Here is a 25,214-nt window from a genome sequence, read left to right on the forward strand (position 1 = left end):
GTTCACCTGTTGTGGGGAGAGGCTTGGGTAAAGCAGCCACTGGATTGAGATCAGGAGAGGTCAATAATGAACAGCCCTGGTGTAATTAAACTCTTGATGACGTCGACACTGCCAGTAACTCAGATGACTTCCAGGCTGGCTGTTCCATCGAAGCGCTCGCACTCCCTCCGCAGCGAACCAACGCGCGGTCCAACTCTGCGGTCCGCCCGTAGGGAGGGTGCGCTTGGGGGAACAGCGCAGTTGCGACAGCAGTAAACACGACGCTCTCAACCAACCTCACAGTGACGTCCCGCCCCTCGCGCTTGTAAACCGCCTTCTGATTGGCCGCCGCAGAGACGTCGACCGTTATTGGCCGTTGGAGGTGTCAATAAAGCAGTTGGTGGAGTTTGTCTGGCTGGAAAAGACTGCAATGTAGGAGATGGGTTCGGTGAGAGCTGTGCTGCCATCAGAGGAGTGCTTCCCGTGGTTTCACGAAAAGATTCAGGGTCGCGGTCATTTTCTGTGTGCTCTCCCTCGCGTTTGTGTCTTTAATTTTTTTTTTTACAAGTAGTCATTACTGACCGCTTTTGTCGGTGTTTTTTTTTAGTAGAAAGAGTGACATTTGTTGTACGGAGAAACTTTCCAAAGGATAACAGCGAGCTTGGTAAGCCACTATAACGACTTCTGCTTTTGGCGTTTATTAAACATTTTTCCTCCGGTGGGAGGCGGGGTTGGTTATTATTATGTTACAGCAGGACACTTTAATGCACGGACAGCTATTTTATCCAGAATGACCCTGAACTACAATTGCAGCATTGTGACGCGGTTATAATTTATTCATGGTGGAGAAAACATTGTGTGTGTGTGTGTGTGTGTGTGTGTGTGTGTGTGTGTGTGTGTGTATGCCCCCTCCCCTCCGCTGTTACTAAAGTTACTAAAGTGTTACCACACCTGTCTGTAGCTATTCACTTTTAACTGCTCCTTATGGGGATGATAATATTACTCATGTGACTTTATGTTTTCTGTTGGTGATCTGGATGGCCTAGTTTAATATTGGCATACATACATAATGTCAGTTGTGGTTAAACAGGGCTGAACAGTGGCTCAAACTTCACCTGTGTGCATTTGTGGACGATGAAATTCAGGTTATTGTTATTTACTGCCTGTATCTGTCACGCCCATCTCCATGCCATCTGCAGGCCAGCATGTGTGACACCCTGCACTGGGATTCATTCTTCCATTCCTCAAATGAGAGCTAGAGATATTCTGCCCAGTTTTTAGGTTGTATGGTGTTTCATACAACCTAAGTTTCCTTTATTTTAAATGCCATCTGGAGTGCAGCCAGTACAGCTGTGGAGTCATAGTGATCTGTGTATCAGGCTACTACATTATTGACTGTGATCAGTGTTTTCTGACTGCCATTAATTACATTATGACTCTGCTTAATGGCATACATAGTGATTTTATTGTCACATGTGTTTTCAGAGACCGTAAAATGGAAAGTTGGCACGGTTACTTTGCTTTCTTTGTCTGTTCAAGGAAGTACTTCCTGGAATATCTGTTACACGATTTAAGGAATGACATTGTGCTTTTACCGTCGCTGCCACATTTTTACAGAGCATTGGACACATCTGTCTGGCCTGCCAGATTTACTGGCAATCTCACGGCCTGCTTACCGTAAGATTGAGTTTCAAAACATAGACAATTATTTGTCTTAGTTGACCCATTGGATGTATGAGCTCACCTTCCAGATAAACATTTGGCTCCTATCATTTGAGAAGCCAGTGACTCTGTGGCATTAACTCAGTGCCAAACATTGTTTAAAATAATTGTTACTCAATAATAAAACAGTATTGTGCCATAATACTGCACAAAAACCCATAGAGGGACACGGTCAAGCCCCTTAATTTAGGTGGTGAGTCTGTAATTCAGCACAATACATGGAAAGAAATTATGAAGAAGATTATACAGTAAAAGTCACTTTGTGCCAAGAGGTTCAGCTTCTTAGTGCATCAGATAAATGTAAAATCAAGTACCAAGCTGAGATACTGTCAACACAATCGAAAGTAACAAAATACTAATTCAGATGATGCAAAAATGAAAGATTATAATCATTATTATTGATGATGACTCAGCTACTCTTTGATGTGATCCTCTCAAGGTTTTCATTTGACCAGAAATTCACACCATGCAGCTGCACATTTTTCATATTTCGGTGAAAGAGGAACAAGGGGTCACGTGCACACTGTCACATCTGATGGACAATCGCAGTAACATAGCTTAACACACCTTTAACGCTCGCCCATATGATGTCATTGAGGATAATTGTTTTGACTGAATACTTGGGACACTGAAGTGATTGAGGTGAAACTAAACACACACACATGTTTTTGCTTCAGTTTGCCCTAAAACCAAAAATACATGAGCTGGATTATATTTTAACGCTTATGTGTCCAGTTTGTGTTGGCACTGTGTGAGATCTGCAGTTAGTGGTGGTGTTCAATTGGATGGTTTTATATTGAGAAGAGCTTCTAATATATTGTCTCTTCACGTGTATGGACAGGGGTGAGCAAGTGTACATGCTAATTGAAGGGGTTTACCAAGTACAGTGTGAGTGATGTAGAAACCTGGACAGATGTTGAATACAATTTTTGGAAATTTTATCAGTGCCATCTTTGATATATGTGCTTTCTGTCAGTGAGAGCAATATCTGAGCCCCTGGAAACAGAAAGCAAAGTCTAGTTTCTTGTCACGAACATGTCTGAGTCATCAGTTACCAAGGATCAGAGTTATACTAAAATTCTGTTCCTATGTCTAAATTCTGCCTGTTGCACTATTGTGTAATGTCACATACAACTAAGTACTGGCTACTCTAACCTTGAGTCCGACTTCGGACGATACGAAAGTATTTAAAAGTTATGTAAGAGGCTTAAGCAAAGGCGTCAGCTGGTCATTCAATACAGATTGCTAGAGGATTTAACTTTCTCTTGGCTTTACTGATTGTCTGGTTGTTGTTAATGTACAGTCCTCCAGGGAACGCTGTAGTCTGGTGTTGGTAAAAAGAGAGGGCTGGTAGAATCTGCCATGTGGATCTGATGGATGATAGTTGTCTCTGCAAGCAGCTGGATGAGGATTAATGAAAATATATTGTTCAAGTTGCATTGTGCTCCTCAGAAAATGAATATGAAGAAAATGAACAAACACTAATCTTGTATTATGTAGGATAGGCCTATGCTTCTGTGGTAGTTTTCAAAACCACCTAAGAAAAGGAAGTGTGGTTTTCATTGTTTCTAGCGAATACAATTGGGGCAAAGCCTCGGCCAAAGTTCAGTAATTCTTTATCTGCTTAGGGACTTGACAGCTGTACATGTAACCCTGTAATTCTTGGTGGAGGCGTAGTGTTTCACTGAACAGGAAGTGAATGTGCTGAATAGGAGGCGTCCCGAGGCCTATACTAATTTTCTGAGAAAAACTGACATTTATCTATTATCTGTGGTCAGTGTGAGAGTTAATCTGTTATGGCATGTTTTTTAAAAATAATTATCAGTATGTATCTTCCCAGAGATGTTCTCTTGGTACACTGCTTAATCTATGTTGTGACCCCCATCTTATCTGTGTAGGTTTGAGGAGGTGTATGTCAGGATGGCCCAGTGGAACCAGTTACAGCAGCTGGAGACGAGGTATCTGGAGCAACTCTACCACTTGTACAGTGACAGCTTCCCCATGGAACTACGGCAGTTCCTTGCTCCCTGGATTGAGAGTCAGGACTGGTGAGGAATAATTTAACACCTGGGCTCTCTTATGAAAGCGCATTTTGTTTCTCCTGTGTGATAACCCTTAAAGGTCCAGTATGTAGTGATTGGGCTGATTTAGGTGATTATACACTAATGAAAACATACCTATGATTATTAAATTCATTCCACCAATAGATCTTCCTAAGTGTTTCACTTGGGACCGTTTAGGTTGCTTTTATCCTCCACTCTCTTCAGACTGGCAGTGGGCCACTCACCATGACTTGCTGTTAGCTTGCCAGGCAGACTGCTATTGTGTTTTCTCTTTCATTGTCATCTTCCTTGATCATGCCTTCTTCTCTCATGACATTATTAAGTGGGTCTCACGCATATTGTGTATTTCACTGCACCTTTTCTGTGGCGAGTGACAACGCTTTCTTCTAAATTTGTTATTCATTAAAATAGTATTAGCAAAAGAGGTTATGTTTCTTTCCAATTCATCTCTTTTTTTTGATAATTGCTTTGCAGAATATCTTAAAAACTGATTTAAAGGTTTCCATGATTAGTTTTAGTGCAGATACCCAATCTGGCATTGAGCATTTAGGCAAAGATTATTAGCACCAGCAGCCAATCACCATGGTTGTCTGTCACCGTGTATTTTTTATACAGACCCAGACTGAGATGCAGAATTATCACAAGAAAGACATTTTCAGATTTTCTTTCCCCTAGTACTCACGCTCATGTGAGATACAGGATGTTTTCATGAGATCTAAAGCAGTGTGAAGGTCACGTGAACGGTGGATTTGAACGAGTTCAACTTCTTTTATCAACTCTTAAAAGGAACTCAAAATAGTCTTATCCTGATTAATATCTCATCTTCTCCTCCACAAGGGCCTACGCTGCCAATAAGGAGTCACACGCCACACTGGTGTTTCACAACCTCTTGGGAGAAATAGACCAGCAGTACAGCCGGTTCCTGCAGGAGAACAATGTACTCTACCAGCATAACCTGCGCAGGATTAAGCAACATCTGCAGAGCAAGTACTTGGAAAAGCCGATGGATATCGCCCGCATCGTTGCCCGCTGTCTGTGGGAGGAGCAAAGACTGCTGCAGACCGCCACATCTGCTGCACAGGTAGAGAAGAGCTACACTCACCTAGCTGTAGCACTCGTATTACATCAGAGAGCTTCAGTTCAGGAATTTTAAGGTTCACACTTTATTCAGAAATCGAACAATGGCTTTAGATGTTAGTGTATGTTCCGCTCTCTTGCAGGATGGCCAGGCCGCCCATCCCACTGGGACAGTAGTGACAGAGAAGCAGCAGATCCTGGAGCACAACCTTCAAGACATCAGGAAACGAGTGCAGGTTAGTTTCGATCAGAGACTTGCCAATTAAGTATTTAAATATGTTGTATAAAGAATCCTGAACTCTCTAACTTTGACAAAATTAGCTTATCTTGTCATGAATATATAAATTATTATCTGTTTTTCTTCAGGATATGGAACAGAAGATGAAAATGCTTGAGAATTTGCAGGATGACTTTGACTTCAATTACAAGACTTTGAAAAGTCAAGGAGGTATATTCTAATGAATATTTTCTTCGCTTTAGCAATGTTATTTATTTGTTGGAAATGTTTTAACTCTGAAATGTTCACTTATTACTTGGTATAGATTAAATTAACCAAATCTGTTTGCTGACCTATGACATGTCCACCCTCTGTCCAGAGTTGTCCCAGGACCTGAATGGGAATAGCCAAGCAGCTGCTACCAGACAGAAAATGGCTCAGCTGGAACAAATGCTGAGCGCCCTGGACCAGCTCAGGAGGGTGGGTGTCTATACTGCAAGAGAAAACAGTTTGAATTGTCTCGAGTGCTTTAAGCGAAACATAAGGATCATAAAAACGGGCAAAAAAAGGCTTTCATGTACAGGCCTTCTGCCTGTGCATTTGAGCACGTTCAAAGGTTTTGTGGCATAAAATTAACGAACTTAACAGACAAATGGAACAACACCTTTTATTTTCACGGTGGTGTGGTATAGGGACACACCCAGCTTGAGGTTGTTGACTGGCACAAAAGGCAGAAGTCTCTCGGCCATGGAGTTCTCTGTCATCACGGCTATGAAACTTATAGCCCTAAATAACCCGCTGTTGTCCATGCTGCGTTTTACATGCTGGGCCAGCATTTCTTAAATGTAAATGTGAAAACTGGGGTAGGGGTGGTGTGACAACTGATCTGACTGACAACTTTCTGAACTGAAAGAATAGTTATGCACAGTTATAAGCACTTTGTAACCTTGTTTAGATAAGTGCTATACAAATTAAGTGATTATTTTCATTATTATGTATCACATTTGCAAAAGGAAAATAATTATGTAGTAGTTTAAAAAGAAGTAGTAACATACTGTACAGAGGTAAAGCTACCAGTCACATTGACCATTGGGACTTTATAATTTGGCAATTATAAATGCATGTTTGATGATATATAAGCACAGAGTCATTGTTGGAATCCTTCACAGTGACAGAAGGTTTAGACCACAGATAGGCGATAACTGATTAATCCCATTTTTAATGTTTCCTATGCTTCCTGTCTTGCAGCAAATTGTGACAGAGATGGGAGGCTTGCTGACCGCCATGGATTATGTACAGAAGAACCTGACAGATGAAGAACTTGCAGACTGGAAGAGAAGGCAGCAAATCGCCTGTATTGGAGGTCCACCTAACATCTGCCTGGACCGCCTTGAAACATGGTAACCACCAGGAATGCAAATTTGAAGCAGTTTGCTAAATTGATCATACAATAATGATCGATTTCTATTTAAAAGTTTATTTTAAAAAAAGTAAAATGTGTGTTTTATGTTGATGAAAGCTTTTTAGGAACTTAGAAACAATAAAATAAACCTGAGGGTCTTTCTGCCTGTCCAGAATCTGAAAAAAAAAAAAAAAAAAAAAAAATATATATATATATATAATATAATATCCTGCAAAAATCAATTTGTTTAAATGTTTATATTTATGACTGCAGGCCCTAACCCTTGAAACATATAATCTTTAAAAAACCCCACCAAGAGTCATTATAGGAAGTAGGGGTGGGCGATATGGGCAAAAAATAATATCTCAATATTTTTTGGGATTTTGGCGATAACGATAATCAGCCGATATCCTTTAAAATGTGATTAGAATTGTCTGAGCTGGACTTGTGTCCACCAAACGCGTTTGCAGCGCTGAGAGAGCTAAACTCTTTTCCGGCGGTGTTAAAGTTGAACAGATTTCAACTTGAAGCACTCTGAGCGCTGCGCTAAAAAAAAACCGTCTCCGCTGACATCTTTTTACCGCTGAAGGCGCTTAGCGCTCTGAACGCTGAAGCCCATAGGACCCACGTCTCGGCACTAAATCATCTGAAGTACCGGTAGCTTCAGGGACTGGAGGTGTTTGCATTTTCTCTCTACCATCACAACGCGCTGCTAAACTGTTGCAAGGAGGATGCTAGCGAGAGGTCACGTGATCACGTCATGTGATCACGTAGGCCCACTAGTCATGTGACTGAATCCTGCCATGCTGTAGAGAGCGCTGCTGCACCGTGTATTAATGGATGTGAGGAGTTTCCGCGGGCGTTTCATTGTTTTTGTCGAAGTAATTTAAATACTCGATAATGGAAATTTGCACATCGTCAAAACAACAATGACGATATTATCGCAAACGATATATATCGCCCACCTCTAATAGGAAGTATGGTTATGATTACAGTATTTAAGTATTTGTGGTGTCTTTTATACCATAGATAGATTATCTTGGCTAACACACTGACTCTGGACTCAACTCTGCTCTACTTATCTGCTTTGTGATCTCCCTTAATCGCTATAGAAATCAACCAAAATGTTTGGTTTGTAATGTGCTCAACCACCCAGTGACAACTACAGGCATGTTTCAGCAAGACATTTAACTTTAACTGGGTGTCATTTTCCAACCAGGATCACATCCTTGGCTGAGTCCCAGCTTCAGATTCGTCAGCAGATCAAGAAGCTGGAGGAGCTTCAGCAGAAGGTGTCCTACAAAGGAGACCCCATCATCCAGCACCGGCCTGCCCTGGAGGAGAAGATTGTGGACTTGTTCAGAAACCTGATGAAGAGGTACTGCATTTGACGCATCATTACACAATTTCTTGCAAGTGTTATCATGATCTGCATCGATGTTATTTGTTGATGCACAGGCAAGACTTTTGTCAGAGTTTGGGATCTAGTTAGGACTCAGTGTAGCTGGGTAGACTAAGCACTGAATGTGAAAAGTGAGTGATCAATTTGTAATATATGTTCTGATAATATTTATAATAAAGTGAAATCAAACCTGTGGTGAAGAGGAGATTCGGAGCTCTTAATTTAGCAAATGTGTTGACATCTGAGCCTTCTCCATTCTCTGGAGGAAGACTGTGAGATGCACTTAAAAGCTTCAAATCAATCACCTTTGATCTTTAGACACTCTTCACCATATGTTACGATTTTTGGATATCTTCCTCTGAAACATGATCCCCTTCCTCTTCTAGTGCTTTTGTGGTCGAAAGGCAGCCTTGTATGCCCATGCATCCAGACAGACCTCTGGTCATAAAGACAGGAGTACAGTTCACAAATAAAGTCAGGTAAGATGCTGGTTTGCAACACAGAAGTCTCAGAAATTTATTTTTATACATTTTAATGACAATATTGTATGTGTCCCACATGACGTTTATATACTAATGAGTGTTATTTTTCAGGTTACTGGTAAAGTTTCCTGAACTCAATTACCAGCTGAAAATTAAAGTTTGCATTGACAAGTGAGTTTTTTTTCTAGCTTTTGTATTGTAAGTCTTGATCAGATACATAAGACACTGATTTGATTGACGACTTTAGGAGATATTTACTGATTCTAATTGTTCATTTTTCAGGGAATCAGGGGATGTGGCTGCAATTAGAGGGTGAGTTCAAGGAGTTTAGGAACGCTTTTTCTTTTCAAGCCTGAGCAGTTACTGTATATTATTTTAGAAATGAGTCTCACTGCTGTTCCTTGATTTTCTTAGGTCACGAAAGTTTAACATCCTCGGTACCAACACAAAAGTTATGAACATGGAGGAATCAAACAATGGCAGCCTGTCAGCAGAGTTTAAACACTTGGTGAGTTACAGAGGTAAAACTCTTACTGGCTGACAGTGATGAAGCTAAAAAGCCTGCTATGGAGCACTAACTTCCTGTTTGTTCCAGACCCTGAGAGAACAGCGGTGTGGTAACGGTGGTCGGACAAATAGTGATGTAAGTACTATTTCTGACACTTGCTGGTGTAATTTAATGATCACATTCTTTATTAAGATATCTGTATTATATGTGTAAGTATGATAAGTTTAGTTTAAACTTCTGCAATAAACAGTTTTCTTGACCTTTGATACACATCAGCAGTCCATGCAATTTTTATACGGAAGAGGTTTGAATAACCTGCTTTCTCTAGGCCTCTCTGATTGTCACAGAGGAGCTCCATCTCATCACTTTTGAGACAGAAGTCTATCACCAAGGACTGAAGATCGATCTGGAGGTCAGTATCGTGTCTCTGTGTCATGAACTTTGAGACAACTCTGTATTCACTGTTCAACTTTCATGTAACACTAGAAGTCAATAAAACTCAAAAGCACACTGTAATAACACAACAATGTTGTTCTTTGACACTCCATACAAAGTAAGTACCCAGATGGATTAGTCATTAAGAAAGTCTTCTGCCTCCAGAGACTGTCACCACCCCAGCTTTTGAATGAGCCTAAAAAAACCCAGTTATTGACACGACCCAAGTTACACTGCTGATGGCAGGGTAACTGGCACTGAATGTTTTTGTTCCCCGATCCCCTGTGGGTGAGAAACCAGTTTCTTTGAATATGCAGACACCAGATACTTGGGTGTCATAATAGTCTGTTATGACCAAGTTAACTTTTAATGTCTGATGTATTATGCATTTCAAATTTCCTCTAACCTCCAACACACCTTAGAGCTTTTCAAGTGTGTGACTCTTGAGTCAAAACGCTGTGTCAGTCTCAACATATATACACATATAACATAAATGACACAAGTTAGCTTGCATTATTAGTGAAAAGATGCAATTCTGCTGCTGTTTATTGCCTGGCTTTTTCTATTTCACTTAAATCTTTGGCCACAACTGGTTTGTTGGCACACTAAAACATGCATCTTCTAATAAATTTGACATATCATTTCATTATTATTATTTCATTTCAGTGCATTATATAATTCTACCATTCTTTTTTGATATGTTGTAGTCGCAGATCCAAGCCAGATCTTAGCATGCGACACACCATTTTTTTACCTTTTACACACCAAAATAGCTCATGCTTAGAACAGCAACTTGCCCTCTCGGTGTAAGAGCAGTGTTATTGATAGGACCTCCTAAGGAAGTCTCATTATGAGATGGTTTACTGAAATAGAAGCAGGAACATTTTCACCCCATTGTGCGAAAGCCACAAGTAAAAGAGAAGAAGATACTGGAAATAAATACTTCTTCTTTTTCTGCAGACTCATTCCCTGCCTGTGGTAGTCATTTCCAACATCTGCCAGATGCCCAATGCCTGGGCTTCCATCCTGTGGTACAACATGCTCACTAACCACCCAAAGGTAAGACAGCACCCTCTGGTGGAAAGGGGCTGTACTCCGCTGGGCAATGTTTACACATTAAAGTTGTACATCTATTTGCAGTGAAAAGAAATCTACACTTTTAAACTATGTTGGCCTGCGTGTCTCTGTACAGAATGTGAACTTCTTCACCAAGCCTCCAGTGGGGACATGGGACCAGGTGGCTGAGGTTCTAAGCTGGCAGTTTTCTTCCACCACCAAGAGAGGCCTGACCATTGAACAGCTCACCACACTGGCTGAGAAATTACTAGGTGAGAGTTCCCATCTAAATCTCTCCTAAAACACATTATTTTGCACTGTGATATGTATTAATGTGTGATGTTATTCTGTCATTGTCCATCCAGGGCCTTGTGTCAACTACTCTGGCTGTCAGATCACTTGGGCCAAGTTCTGCAAGGTACTTACCAACCACAAATGGTTATGTGGTTCAACCTGTCATCTTGCCATTGTATTGCTTCAAAGTTATTTTTCTCCTTCCTCTTCGTAGGAAAACATGGCTGGCAAAGGCTTCTCCTTCTGGGTGTGGTTGGACAACATTATTGACCTGGTGAAGAAGTATATCCTGGCACTGTGGAATGAAGGGTGAGAGGTCCTCCTTTGTTTACAGCCAAGTCCCTGAGCGGTGTTTGGAATAGCCTGTTTGCTGCCTTTCATATTATATGATAGTCAACAGTTTTAAAATAAGACGTACTATTTTAAAATTCTATTTATATGACTTCCTGTTGATTTTCTACAGGTATATCATGGGCTTTATCAGTAAGGAGAGGGAGAGGGCTTTACTTAGTCCAAAACCTCCTGGCACCTTCCTGCTGCGCTTCAGTGAGAGCAGCAAGGAGGGGGGCATTACATTTACATGGGTAGAAAAGGACATCAGCGGTGAGTATCTTTTGGACTTTTCCAATAACATTTCCAGGAATTACTTTAGTTTCTGTTGTGACACTGAGCTTCCTTGAATGTGTATAGGAAAGACCCAGATCCAGTCAGTGGAGCCCTACACCAAGCAGCAGCTCAACAGCATGTCTTTCGCCGATATCATCATGGGCTACAAGATTATGGATGCCACCAACATTCTGGTTTCGCCTCTCGTGTACCTCTACCCTGAAATTCCCAAAGAGGAAGCTTTCGGGAAATACTGCAGACCAGAAGCAGCTCCTGAACCTGAAATGGGAGGAGACTCTACAGGCAGTAAGTCACTGCCTTGTTCTTTATGCTATCTGTGCAATTTCAGAGAAACAGCACATATTGCTTCGTGTGGTGTTGCGGTCAGTAACGTTTTCTTTTCCCTGACAGCTATTCAGCCATATTTGAAGACAAAGTTCATCTGCGTCACCCCGTAAGTATTTGTCCGTCCTCCCTTGTATGTAAATCATCATTATTTTTTATAGAGACAAGAACATCATCTCTGAATGTTCCTGCTCAAGATCTGCACTTCCTTTTTTTAAAAAATTTTGGCTAGTGTTGCTAAATGTTCAAAGAAAAGAGAACAAAGCTGTTTTCACTCTCAATATGAGTCACCACTTGACATTGGAGGAACCATCACCCTGTTCAGTTTTATGAACCCAGATATGTGCAGATTATATCTGGCATGAGGTTATGTCTTCACTGGGTGTTCTGATGGCAATTCATTTCCATGCTCAATATGCAAATATCTGTGCAACCGATCTCTGTATCTTGAGGCCTGCAGTCAAACTCAAAACAGTACACACTATCATCTTTTCTCAGTTTGCAGCAAGCAGACTAACCCACTCTGTTTATATATGTAGGGCTGGTTGTTGTTGCCGTTGTTGTTGTTGTTGCATTCTGGCAACCACCAAATTAAGCTTTAAGCATTCAGACTCTGACCAGCGTGTTTTGGTTGTAACTGTATTTGTATTTATACACATGGAAAGTGACCAAAAGAATCTAAATAGCAAACAATCAACAACCTGACCTCTGAAATTGTATGCATACCCATGAGCAGAGAAAACGTGAATGCAATTGCAATATAATATATAGAAATAGGAAAATATTGGAAGCAGTAAAATATAACAGGGACTCTGAGTTCGTGTTGCTTTTCTTTACACCAAATACACCAAACCTGTAGAGCATCTTCAACTAGTTCGATGGTGTGAGGTCGACTGAGATCAGAGGGGAGTGTGTGCACAGGCCAGACAACCCTATGTGCATTGGTTGGTAGTGGGTTTGGTGGCGTTATGAGGTTTGCTCAGTGAGATCCTGACCTGTCTCCTTAGGTGTCCCTCCGTGTTCATGGACTTGCCGGACAGTGAGCTGCTTGGGAACGGATTCCCAGGGTAGGAGCTCGGGGGGAGGTGGCATGTAGGGCTGTGTGTGCATCTTGTCACTTTGTGTGTTTGATGGGTGGGTTTCAGGGATATCAGCGCAGCCCCCCCCCCTCTGTCTACATAACTCCTGTTTGTGTTTCCAACTCATCGTTCACTTTTCCTGGTCCTAATCCAAGAGCTTCTTCCTGCCATTTGGTTGAAGGCACACTCACACTTTCCCAAACATTTGTGTCCTCAGATTTATCATTCTGTAACGAAACAGACAAGTCAGTTTGAACAAAGATGGAAACAAAAGAAAATTGCCTGAGTAATGGCGTGTTCGATCCACTTAATTTACTGTGCTAACCAACAACTGTTTTGACATTGACTGTAGAGTAGCTGTCATTAACATCAGTTCAGTGTTCAACTTAAAAGCATTTTGTGTTAGTGCCTGCTTAGCACTGCCTGAAATAGCAGTATGTAACATATTGAACACCTACCCAGTCTTTCCTGGTTTCATCTACTGGTATTTTGCCACAGATCCATCCCATTTTTCATCTGCTCTTTTTTTTTTGTTTTTGTTGTGGGCATGACTTTGCATACTGACACGAATGCTGAATTATCTTTTATGTGATAAGACTGATGGACTCACCTTTTTAGTCATTAACCATTCACATGTATTGAATAACGCAGCAGAATCACAGCCCTTCTACTTTTGGTAGCCACGTGTTCAGTGTAATGAAGACACTGACGCTCACAAATTTGTTGGTGACTAATAACTTTTGGTTAAGTGGGAAAACAAAGATGTTGTTACTTATATTGAAAGTACATACAGTATAGCAGAATATGTGTGTGTGTGTGTGTGTGTGTGTGTGTGTGTGTGTGTGTGTGTGTGTGTGTGTGTGTGTGTGTGTGTGTGTGTGACCATCAGTGGCATTTCAGTTTTAAATATAAAATGTGTCCTCTTTTTGTTTGTTTTTTTCACAGCACTAACTCTGGAAACACCAGTGACCTGTTCCCCATGTCGCCTCGTACCCTTGACTCCCTGATGCACAATGAAGCTGAAGCTAATCCAGGACATTTGGGTGAGTCAGTTACACGCATTGGTGTACATACACACACATATATGTACTATTGTAGGAAGCACATTGACGCAATGATTTCCTGATACCTTCGCCAACACACATACATGCCCCAACACTTAGACCACATGTTCCAAATTGTTCCTCACATATATACCCCATATACGTCAAACAACACACACATACACAAAGTTAAACTTGATTAATAAGCAATATTAACAGCTTGTATTTGGATCTTTTCCACAGATTCACTCACTTTGGACATGGATGTAGCATCACCTATGTGAGGAGATTTGTCAAGTTTCTTCATTTCTGTTCTTTCCCTGTTGGGGTTTGATATTATGTTGTGATAGAGGATTCAGTGATTCTTTCTCCCTCTGTGCACATCTGCCTGTACAGTTTTGTTTCTTGTTCCTGTGTAAATGTTCACACCATAGGGAATTGGGTGATTTTGAAAGATGTTCTTTTAAATAAAAAAAAAAAAAGCATTTTGACTTTCCACCTATGGCTTAGTGTGTGAAACTGATACTGACCTGTTGTAAGCAGCATCCTGCTCCCATTCAGTACTTTCCCATCTTCATAGATGTCTTAAGTACCTTTTTAAGTGTCCGGAATTGTATTTTTTGAGAACATTGTATTTTTACGTTATTCACTTTTAAAATGGTTATGAATTAATGTGTTCTTTTCTTTTGAATAAGAAAATGTAACAAGAATAATTGTTGTATAAGCTATGCCGCTTCGGAATTGTGCTTTTGTGGTTTTTATGCATTTAGTGTTTTTCTTCAATATGTTTTGTCGCATTTTTAATTCTTGCCAAATATAATGTCACAGGTTTTCCACAATACCATTGTTTCATTTAAAATGGTTTGGATTATTTTATATATTTCTTAGAGCCATTTGAAAAGCAAACAAATTTAAGGTGATTCTGAGGTAATTTCTTTCTGTATGCTATTTTCCCTTATAGTGAATGGAGAAATTACATGACATAGCCTGTAGAAGTGGTGCTCTGTTTCTTGTCACTGCCACTTAAATATTGTAATTTGTGATCATGTGAATTGCACTTGCTTTTGAAATTAGCATTTTCTACATTTTGGTTGTGCCTGACTTCACCTGATATGATCAGATATGTAATGTAAATCATTTTATGAGCAGTGTATTTTAGGACAAACTTGTTATAAAAATAACCATGGATGTATTTCACTCTAACAGAGTGTACACAGTAAGGTGTGTAGCGGTTGACTTTTAACCTTTCATACAGTTGAGCAAACCCTGTCACTTTGAGTTTAATGCAAACAACATTTTTGTTTGTCTGTCATGCCACAAAATGTAAAGAGGTTTTCTGTAAAATATGCTGTAACTATTCATTATTTGACAGAAGGCAATAAAAACAAGTTAGCACTAAAAGTATAGTCTGTTGATCTATCGTGTAATTATTGACTAAATTTAAATGATTCAACAGCACCTGACCAGGAATCAGGACAATTTTATTATCTGTGATGGAAGTGAATCCTATCCACCTTTATATACAACATTATATTACCATGTCACCACTTTAACAGGAAGACACAATATGCAAATAATTGGCGGACTGAAATAAACCAAACATACAGTAGGCTAGAAACATCTGCAAGGACCAAAAATAAATAACTTATTAAACAGCCAGTTCAAAAAAGCTGTCTTGGCTGATCTTTATGGTGCGCAGTAGCGTGAAGGACAAGTTAAGATTCAATGTGATGAAAAGAAAGGCTCTTTGATGTGTAACCTGGGTCAGAAATAACTTAATGTTTAGTTTATCTTTGCAGTCAGTGTTCCAAAATTACATTTCAAAAGGATTCCAATGGGCGAAAGAGCCTTTATTGGCTACATGGCTTGATGCCACAGTTTTACAATTCTACAGCACAACATATTCAACATGTGTCAGACTCAACATCTGAGACAGTTTCATTTGTGTATCATTCAGTGGTTTATGTACCAACTGATGTGCAATGTTTGTCATGTTTGAATGAATGTCGCAGATCTAAAGCAGATAAAACAGAGATGATGAGTAAAGAACAGATACCAGATAAGAAGGCGATGGATGAGGACATCACCGTTTCTGACTCAGAGCACCGTGATGCTGCACCAGAAGTGACGAGCTGAAGTTTCATTGTTCAGTTGCCTTCTGATCAAGCCAGATGAAACTAAAACAGGTTTTGTTGGAGAACTTCATTCTGAAGGTAAAACAAGCCCTGATAAGATCGCCTGCGTAACGTTTTTTAGGAACTTGCCCTTGTACCCGCAGCAGGAATGAGTTGATGATTGGAAATGAGCTCAAATGCGCCAGTGTAGACGGGAAATCCATAACAACAGGCCATTACCAAAGAGGAAATCCAAAGATTTAAGACAAGCAATAAAGCAACATCTAATGAATAATGTGCAAGCAATAAACTCAGGGCCCCTGTTGGTCCTGCACTGCCAGCTGGAGGGACAAAGGGCTGATGTGTAATGCAAGAAAGATTATTTTAGATCCACACTAAAATTAAACAGAAAAAAAAGCTCCATTTGACCCTTACACTTCATGAGGTCCTTTCATGTGCAAAAAGGAAACAGAAATGAATTTGAGAGGTCTAATTTCTGAACAGACAGTCAACCCTAGGTACTTTTTTTATTGGAATTTAAACAAAATAAAAATAAAACTCCAGAATATGATGTCATGTTAAAGAGTGGGAAACCTGCATTACGTGGGGCCAAAAAACCTGAATTATTTGTGTCAAACTGTTAACAGGTTGAGGCCCCTCAAGATGAAACACCCAGGGGCCCGTGGAAGAATTATTGCCACCATGATTTGAAATAATCAGTCATTTTGATTCTTTTGTATTTTCCTGGGATTTTAATTATAAATATATCATGTAAGATATCACCTGTCACTTCACTTCCTATTTTCAGTCCCCCAGGTTGTTTCTGTTTCTGATGACAGATCTCTCAACACCGGGGTCATCGGACTTCCCTGACTGGAAACCCCATATTTGCGTGTGTGCAGCTCCACTTCTTCTTGTTGGTAGCGCTGATGCCAACAGCACAAGTGTGACTGCTGGGATTCCTATGAGTCCTTTGGAGGGTATGTGACAGCTGAGATAAAGCAGCTATCATAAAATAAAAATAAAAAAACAGTAGGGAAGAAGTTTCTGCATCACTGGGCCTCTGCCTCGCTCGACACCGCTCGCTCACTCTCAGTCTCATGTGTGCCTTGTTTGTCTTGCTGATAGGAAGTGAACACAGACTGGTTTGAGGAGATGAGGGGGTGTGGAGATGTACAGCTATTACCGTCAGCAGCTGCTGACTCAGCTGTCTGAGGAAGCAACTGTCACTCTTCGGGGCCTGCAGCCAATCAATCCGTAGAATCGATGAAGCAGGGTTGCAGTGCGTGGTGGCTGGCTGGGTTAGGTGTGAGTGCGTGTCTTTGAGGGAGAGAAACTGCTAGTGCTAGTTGTGACTTTTTGACATGGATGTGGGAAAATTAAGGGGTTTATTTCTGCATGGGGTTTTTTTCAGATTAGTTTCAGTCTGCAGCAACGTTAAAACTCCGGACTTTTAGACACATACCGTAACAAACATACATACATAAAGTATATTTTGAGGTACTCATAATTCATTTGAGAGTTTCCTTCTGTGGCACTTAATCTTTTTTTTAATCTCAGAGGAATATGTATATGCAGTTTTTTCTCAACTACACTTATCTGACAGATAACTTGTTATTTAGTATACTTCATATGACACTTACAGTTTAAGCTCAACAATATTTCTAGAATCAGCTGAGTCACTATTCCATCTTAATGTGTTATTTATTATGTATTTATTTATCCCCCACTGCACAAAGCACTGCTGGTACAGGATCAAGTGTGGCTTTTGATGCATCTGTGCGATCAATAAGGCACAATAAAACAGAATTGACTTTCTTTTTTTTCTTTTTTCTTCATCAACAAGTGATTACATAGTGGCTGTTTCTCTTTTATCTGTATTTTGTTTTGTCTCTGGCAACAATATGTGGCTCTGCTGCCTCAGGCGCACATAGTCTTCTAATGAGAGTTGGCAGGTTTATCTTTGGTCCCCGCCACCTCGCTCCTGTGTGTGTGTGTGTGTGTGTGTGTGTGTGTGTGCATGGATTCATCTAAAGGAAGTTTGTACATATAGTGGGTAAACACAACTATGAAACAAAAAAAAAGAAAATCAGATTCTATGTGATTTTTTAGAAAAACCTAAATGCAACAGAACAATGTTAGACTAAACTCAGTTTTGCACCAGACGGCGTCGCTATTCTCCAGATTAAGGGCGGCAGATTTGGGAGCGATGCACTGAGTTGGATGGAAGATTTACTGTACAGTAGATTAGATTTAATCTAATCAACCGGTCTGCTTCTAACTGTGTGCAGCAGAGAACAGCTCTGATCACAGAGAATCAGAGAAAAGTGAGTCCGAGTTTAGGGATCTGCACCAAGGTTCACTCTCTCTTTCATTTTATCTATTAGGAAGACTCATATTAATATTATTCTTAATGCTTTATGGATGTTTGGCTATTCATTTGTATAATTTGCAGCCTATTATGTCGCACAAAATAAAGTATTTTAAAATCAAAAGATTGTGCGGGTGACATTGGGCATATCAGACAATGTGCACAGACACAAAATGAATAGGCTGCATGAAAAATATAGGATAAATAAATTAAATATAGCAATACACGGAGTTGCAGCAGATGCAATAACAGATCTCTATTGTGTGTTTTTCTTGTTATTACCTGGCCTGAATATACAAATAAAGTTTGATTGATTGCCACCTGCTTCAGCCTCGTTCCGGCATTAGTCCAAATCAATCAACAGCAGGACAGAAATCAGCAGAAACTGTTGAACCCTCCGCAGACGTTCAAGAGCCACCGGAAGTGGGCGGTTTGTCGAGAGAGAGAGAGAGAGAGAGAGAGAGAGAGCAGTGAACTGTGAAGGGAACTGTTGGAAACTAGACGGCTGGCTGACGGACTGAGAGACCCTCCTGTTGTAGGTTGCTCACGTCGCTGCAGCCTCTGCCCGCGTTTTATGAGAAAGGACGGCAGTCTGAGAGGTAAGCGTGACACTTTCACGTCTTTTCTTTTTTTAAATGTACTTTTCGCGTGTGTGTGAAAGAGGGTGAACGTCCTCGCCTCGTCCCACTGACTGCCTCCCCCCCCACTCGCTGTCGTTGCGAAAGAAGACTGACGGACCAGCGCTTTGTAAACAAACTGCGAGTGCGGCTGCAGCGCTCCTCCGCCTGCAGACGCTGCGCACGGAGCGCCCGCATGGATGCAATAACTTATAACACTTCATTTGGTCTCTCTGTCTCTCTTACTTTTATTTTTTTGGGGGGGGGGGCGGCTCTGTGGTTTCATGAATCAACAGGCCGGTCTCGAAGGAGTCCCCTGTGTTATTTGCTATAATTAATCTCCACGGACTGTCTGTGAGTTTGCTGTCACCTTGTCGCATGTGACTGGTACTCTCCTGCTGTAATAGTGCTACAGAGTCAGTCACCCTGGTGTCTTCTTCTTTTTTTCTGCAAGGAGTAGAGCTTCCCTACCCAGCCTCGCCTGACTCCGATTTAACCTACATAAAGGCATTAAGTTGAAATAGGACCATAAAGATAACCTGCAACAGCCCACACACACACACACACACAGAGGGAGAGAGACACTCCGTTTTCTTTACAGGCTCTGGCTTATATGAGCGTTATACAGCACTAATAATAGTGTAATGGGTGTGCTTCAAAAGTCTGACAGGTGAAAGCCTGACTGAGAGCTCTGGTTCAGTGACTGTTGGCAGCATGCTCAGGGCTGACATCCTGCTGCATTCAGGTGCAGTTTTCGAGCTACTTTAATTTATTATTTCCATTTTGTGGAAATTGCTTGTACTAAAGAGAAAATGTGCACTTTGTACCATTTGACATGTGCCCGACTGCTGTGGTTACTTAGGCTACGGATAAAGACTTTCATTTTCTATAGGCACTGCTTATATGTCAACACATAAACCGTTAAACATTGTTTAGAATGGGTACTTTCAGTTGTGGTTTTGTGTGTTAGTCTTATTAAAATAAAAGAGGCCTATTGCACCACAGTTTTGTATGTTACAAATACCAGATATAGTATCATAATAATATGATCCGTTTTAGGTGGATGATATGCATATTTCTTATATAAATATGAAAAGGTTTGGAGTGACGACATAGAAATAAATGTAAAAATAACCACAAAGTACATTAAGGTCACTTTTTACATTGACCTGTTGATATGTGGGTAAAAAGCCCGAAAAGGATGGTTTATAAAGGTCAATACAAAGCTGACTGTCAGAGCTGTAACGCACGACTGAATAAATCAATCCTGAAGCAAGACCCTAGTGTTTGTGCTTACAAACAGAACTGAAATGTCACTGGCGCTTTGATGTCTCTGTGCCATTTCCAAGAAAAAGGTGTGCTGTGTGTGTGTGTGTGTGTGTGTGTGTGTGTGTGTGTGTGTGTGTGTGTGTGTGTATTTGCATGCAGATGAGCTTACCTGCAGTGATATCACCTTCCCAATGCGCACCCATTGTCATTTTGTCGTTCCAATAAGACTTTGTGTGTTTTCCTTTGGACAGTTTCTTCTAGAGTCCTACAGCCATTACCTTTGTCCCCTGTGGCTCCTAGTATTTGAGAATGACATGCTGTGATGATGCCCCCCTGCCCTCTTGAGGCTGCTGCGTGAGGATGAGCTTCATGACTATTCTCTTTCTCTGTAACACAGCAATAACCGTAGCCTTTGGACATTGAATTCCTCCTGGTTTTGGGCTCTTGAAAGCTGTGACAGGAATTTTAGTATAAGACTCAAGACTCTTCTTGTAAGTTCTTTTTCTATCTTCTCTTGTGCTGGTCTTATTTGCATGTCTGCTCTCTCAATCAATATTTTTTTTTTGGCCTCTAATCTACAGGAAATAATGGTCATTGCCTTTTAGCATTTAACCTTGTTGGCAAGCACCATGTCACCCTGCATGCTCCCTCTGTGGCTGCAGTGCATGGTGCACGCACGGGAAGGGAGAGTTTTCCCAGGTTTCTGTGAAAACAAGGGTGTTTTGGGTTGACGCAGGAACATGGCATGCTGGCCAGGCATGAACTGGCTGGCACACTGTGTCCCTGACAGAAAGACCCAGATGCAGGAGTAGCAGCAGCAGGGGAGACTGGGGAACCCAGTGTTTCACTGTGCCATGTGCTCCCAGCATGGCATGTCCTTAAGCTTGTCTGTGCCTCTCACTTTTTCACTGTCTGCTGCCAGACCAGTGTAGGGTTCAGCAAGGCTGATGAAAAAATGTGAGCACTGTAAGCAGGGAAGGTTAGATGGAAAGGACAGCACAGGAGATATGTTCTCAGCATTGACATCATGAGTAGCTGGAAGTGAGCCGATTAGCGCAATGGTTTTGATCTGACTGAGCCATGAGTCAAAGGTGACCAAATCACTTATGTGCTAATGACTGTGGCTAGCATGGGGCCTCTTGTCGGTCTGAACAGAGGAGAAGATGTATAGATTTAGAAATTTAGGGGAGGAGACCAAGAATTTCCTTTGCTTGTGATCTAGTTCTTTGGTGAGACTTTATGGTGAATAATAGAACACAAACTATGAAAGAAAAACAGGGGGATGAGGGGAGATTGAGAGTGAAAGAGAAAGGAAAACATGTTCAAAGTGAAGTGATAAGGAAGCATGTGGTGACATACACCCTAACCTCCTCCCCCTTTCAGTTGGGCTAACGTTAATCCACTGGTCACGTGACCATGAGCTTTTAGCCTGGTCTAGGCCAGGAGCGGTCTTATCCATCTGTCGAATAGCGTTGCTGATTGTTGGCATCCACAGTGTGTACTCCAGTCCCATGATCACTGCTCCGCACAAGACTCAAATTTGATTGCCATCAGCTACTTACTTCTGCAGGATTCTATCAGCAGTTTCAGTTTCAATCGTGTCAGCGTCTTTCCCATGATCCTTTTTTCTACCTATCTAATCCATCTCAATATTTGTTAGAATTTTCATCAAATTCCTCCTCTCGTCAGTGCAGTTCTGTAAGTGAGAGGAGGATGACGGTCAACCCTTACAGACACTGAGAAGCATGATAAAGCCTTGGGTTATTATCTCAGTGATACAACAACAATAGCCAGAATGCTCAAAGGCAAGTTTGCATTAAGACGTGAAGGAAGTCACAAATCAGGAGGGGAAATATACACTTGAATTCTCTTTAGTGTCGCTAGGGGTGCTTCCTTTTTTTTCTTTTTTTTTAACACTGCAATTTCAAATCGTGTAAGGAGACGTCGGACAGAGGTCAGTCCAGAATAGGCTTAAAATGGATATACGTGCTCTGGAGTAATCATTCTCTCTTTTTTAGACAATACCCCTCTACAAGCCTTAACCACACATTGGAGCAAGATGCTGTTGCAATGTGCTGCTGTGGCACAACAGCACCAGGTATCGCCCATAAGACTCTTAGTACCACACTGTCTTTCATATCTAGAGCCTTCTTTGCATTGATCAGAAGCATACATGATTTCAGATGCAAGTTCAGGGATGTGAATAATCTGCACATCTGTACATATACTATATAGTTGATTCAAAAACTGCATTCAAAAGCTAACTTTATGATTTAGATTAGCAAATTATGTTGCATGTCTTGAATAATATCTATTATTCTGTGGCTTGATGCAAGTTGTGACTTCAGTAGGGACACACTGAAGCTTGAAGGTTAGCCAGCTTGTGAGCGACTGGCAAGTTGCCTCTTTCTTTGGGTCCCCAAGGGCAGTTGGGGAATCTGAGTGAGAAAAGAGAAGTAATTTTCCTCCTGTGACTGTGTCTTGAGGCTCTGGATTAAAATGAAAAATCTTCTCTGCACATGTGCCTGAGTTAAATTGTTTCATTAAATAACTGTTTAATAAAAAAGGATGGTTTACTGTAGAATTGTGGATATGTCAAGAGTTATTGGTGTTGTAAAGTTACACTGCACAGTTTCTTTTGTGTTTTATTAATGCTTTGGGCCCTGAGTCATGCTTGATCTGTCATGCATAAATTATGTGAACGAATGGCTTCATCTATGCCCTGAAGTAAGTTCTATCATGTGAAGTTTGGAATTTTTATAAGAGTACAGAACATGTGCAGGACACATTGTTGTTGGTAAGTGGTGCAATTGTCATATTAATATTAGTATTTTACTTCAACTTCAACTTTTCTCCAGTGTGATTTACAAAGAAGGCATAAATATGCTACAAGGTAAACCTGTTATAATACATATAATATATAAAATAAGATAGTAAAAGTAAGTGCACTAAATAGAAAGAACAACTTTACACTAGCTGAAGTGGTGTGGAATAAATATGTGAAAACATTTTCACTAAATCTCTGTTTGTAGAGTGTTTTTTCTTTTCACACCCACACTATTCACGCTGTGGGTTGCGACCTTATATAGCCTGACCTGCTGGCCTACTTCGGAAGGGAGTGTAGTTTATCACCCATGCAGTGACCAGGAAGCTGCATTAAGCACACTGCTATCTGACAGTATGTGTCAGTTAGAAAGGGGCATTTACAGTAACACTGACACTATGAAATTAACCAAATTCTCTATCTTATAGGACTATACAGGACTTTTCCTAGCAATTAGAAACAAATATTCTCAGTGCAGCAAAGTCTTAGTGACAGGGAAAAAACCCCCACAAACCTGCCTCCATAAGTGCTCCCTCTGAGCCAATATACGCTCTTAATATTGGAGTAAGGAATATGACACTGTTTATGACATTACTTGGCATAACACCACTGCAAACTTCTTTGCATTACTCTAGAGACAAGTTATGGCTCTGTAGGTGATCAGCGTTCACAATGATTTGCAAACTTTACTGATCCCGTGCTCTCGGTTTGAAAAGGGCATCTTTTGGTCCCTTACTTTGCATTGCTTTAGTGTTAAGTAATATTTCAAACCTCACAAACCTGTCACCAGTCACCTTTCTTGTGATGATTAACTCCACCTGTGTGATGGTGCACCTTTCAGATCTTGCGATGATGAGTGGAAACGTAGATTACTGTGAGGCAGTAGAGTGTAGCCTCATCCTTCTCTTCTAAGCCTCATTTGGTCATGTTCACACCCCAACACCTGTCCCTCACTGTAATGAGGTGGCCTATCCTGTTACGAAAGGAAACCTGAGGCTGAGGTTACTGCATCCACCAGCACAGGTATAAGAAGCACCCAGACAAGAACATGGTAAGTGCATCCTTGTGTTTTGCACTATTGGCAAGGCTGGTGTGTCTCAGATTTCTGTAAAAAATAAAAAAGGCTGCTTTGGGCGGTAGATAAAGAAGAGGTAGCAGCAGGGAGACAAGGGAACACATAGATTTATTCTCCATTTGTTTGAATCTTGAACACTCACTACTCCAGGTTAGTTGTGCTTGTAAATGTTTGCTGAGTCCAATCAAAAGCTGCAATGTGTAACTTTTCACTTTGAGACAAAAAGTGTAGCCTGAGCTCTTCTAATCTTCAGTCCATCATCTTCACACCCCAACACTTGTCACTTTAATGAGGTGTTCCTGATACGCAAAGTAATCCGAGACTGAGCTAATGGCATCCACCGCCACAGGTAAAGAAGAAGCAGACAGGAACAAAAGATGCTGAACATGAGTTTTAAGTGACCTTTTGACTTTTTTGACTCAATTTTTGACCATAACCATTACCATTGCTATGAACACCACTAGCATCACACTGTAAGCTACAGCTCATCACAGTTTAGGTAAGGTAGGTAACTTGCTACAGGAAATAGATCAAAAAGGCAGATTCCCAAGACTCAGCAGGTGGGGCTAAGGGTTAAGGCACTATATAGGTCACCAGTTCGTAATAGGTCAGACTTGCAATTAGAATCAGGCAAACAGTTTATCAGATCAGGAAATTGACTTAAGGTCGACAACAGACAGGCATGCAGGTAGAAGGTTTATCAAATTAGGAAAAAGGTACCTGGCAGCCAACAGGAATGGCTTGAATAGTGTTGGCAACATTCAAATAAAGTAGAGAACTGAATAGCTGCACAGGAAGGTGATACATCACAAAGACAGTCAGGTGATCAGATGAGCAAAACCCACAATGGCGCTTGTCTTATAATGTCAAATATTTATAGGTTCACCACCTGGATAATCCCCTGAAATAGCCAACCAAGTAATAAATAGTACTACACTCAAGAAGTACATGGCACTCACAGAATGAGAAAGGAGTGAAGAGCTTTACAGGAATGTGCAAAATAATGTCTGGGGAATCTGCTAGTTAGCAGTGTGACACATAATGATGTTAATTAAATACAGTAGGTGGCGGTCACCACTGCTGTAGACAGGGGCAGCAGATAAGAACACATTTTAGCAAAAAGACCCACCTAAAAACAACTTTTTTTTACCGCTTTACACTGATGTCAGACAGCGATTTCCGACGAGGAAATTAAGCAGTTGTATTGCTCTCTTCAAAACCACCAAACTCCTTT

The 25,214-nt window shown here is 40.9% G+C and overlaps 2 protein-coding genes across 4 annotated transcripts in view; both read left to right on the forward strand.

The window, feature by feature from the left end:
• The first annotated feature begins 396 nt into the window (after positions 1–396).
• Positions 397–15,111, forward strand: stat3 (signal transducer and activator of transcription 3 (acute-phase response factor)). Of its 2 annotated transcripts, XM_051387371.1 has the most exons (24): positions 397–643; positions 3,600–3,749; positions 4,602–4,845; positions 4,985–5,077; positions 5,208–5,289; positions 5,438–5,538; positions 6,307–6,458; positions 7,680–7,838; positions 8,249–8,341; positions 8,456–8,515; positions 8,627–8,656; positions 8,759–8,852; positions 8,940–8,987; positions 9,181–9,264; positions 10,248–10,346; positions 10,480–10,615; positions 10,709–10,761; positions 10,852–10,946; positions 11,101–11,240; positions 11,328–11,549; positions 11,655–11,697; positions 12,596–12,655; positions 13,613–13,710; positions 13,954–15,111. In XM_051387371.1, the coding sequence occupies exons 2-24, from the start codon at positions 3,622–3,624 to the stop codon at positions 13,992–13,994; spliced, it is 2,355 nt and encodes a 784-aa protein (XP_051243331.1). In that variant the 5' UTR covers positions 397–643; positions 3,600–3,621; the 3' UTR covers positions 13,995–15,111. The 2 variants fall into 2 exon arrangements, with proteins under 2 accessions (XP_051243331.1, XP_051243332.1); XM_051387372.1 differs by lacking the exon at positions 12,596–12,655.
• A 3,535-nt stretch (positions 15,112–18,646) lies between these two features.
• The window catches only part of stat5a (signal transducer and activator of transcription 5a), a 51,129-nt gene continuing 44,561 nt past the window's right edge, over positions 18,647–25,214 (forward strand). Inside the window, exon 1 of one of the 2 annotated variants that reach the window (XM_051387369.1) lies at positions 18,647–18,794. The gene's annotated coding sequence lies outside the window, so the exon portion shown is untranslated. The remainder of the gene's footprint in view (positions 18,795–25,214) is intronic. The other variant, XM_051387370.1, reaches the window with a different exon arrangement.

Source organism: Dicentrarchus labrax, unplaced genomic scaffold, assembly GCF_905237075.1.
Source record: "Dicentrarchus labrax unplaced genomic scaffold, dlabrax2021, whole genome shotgun sequence".
Classification (NCBI taxonomy): domain Eukaryota; kingdom Metazoa; phylum Chordata; class Actinopteri; family Moronidae; genus Dicentrarchus; species Dicentrarchus labrax.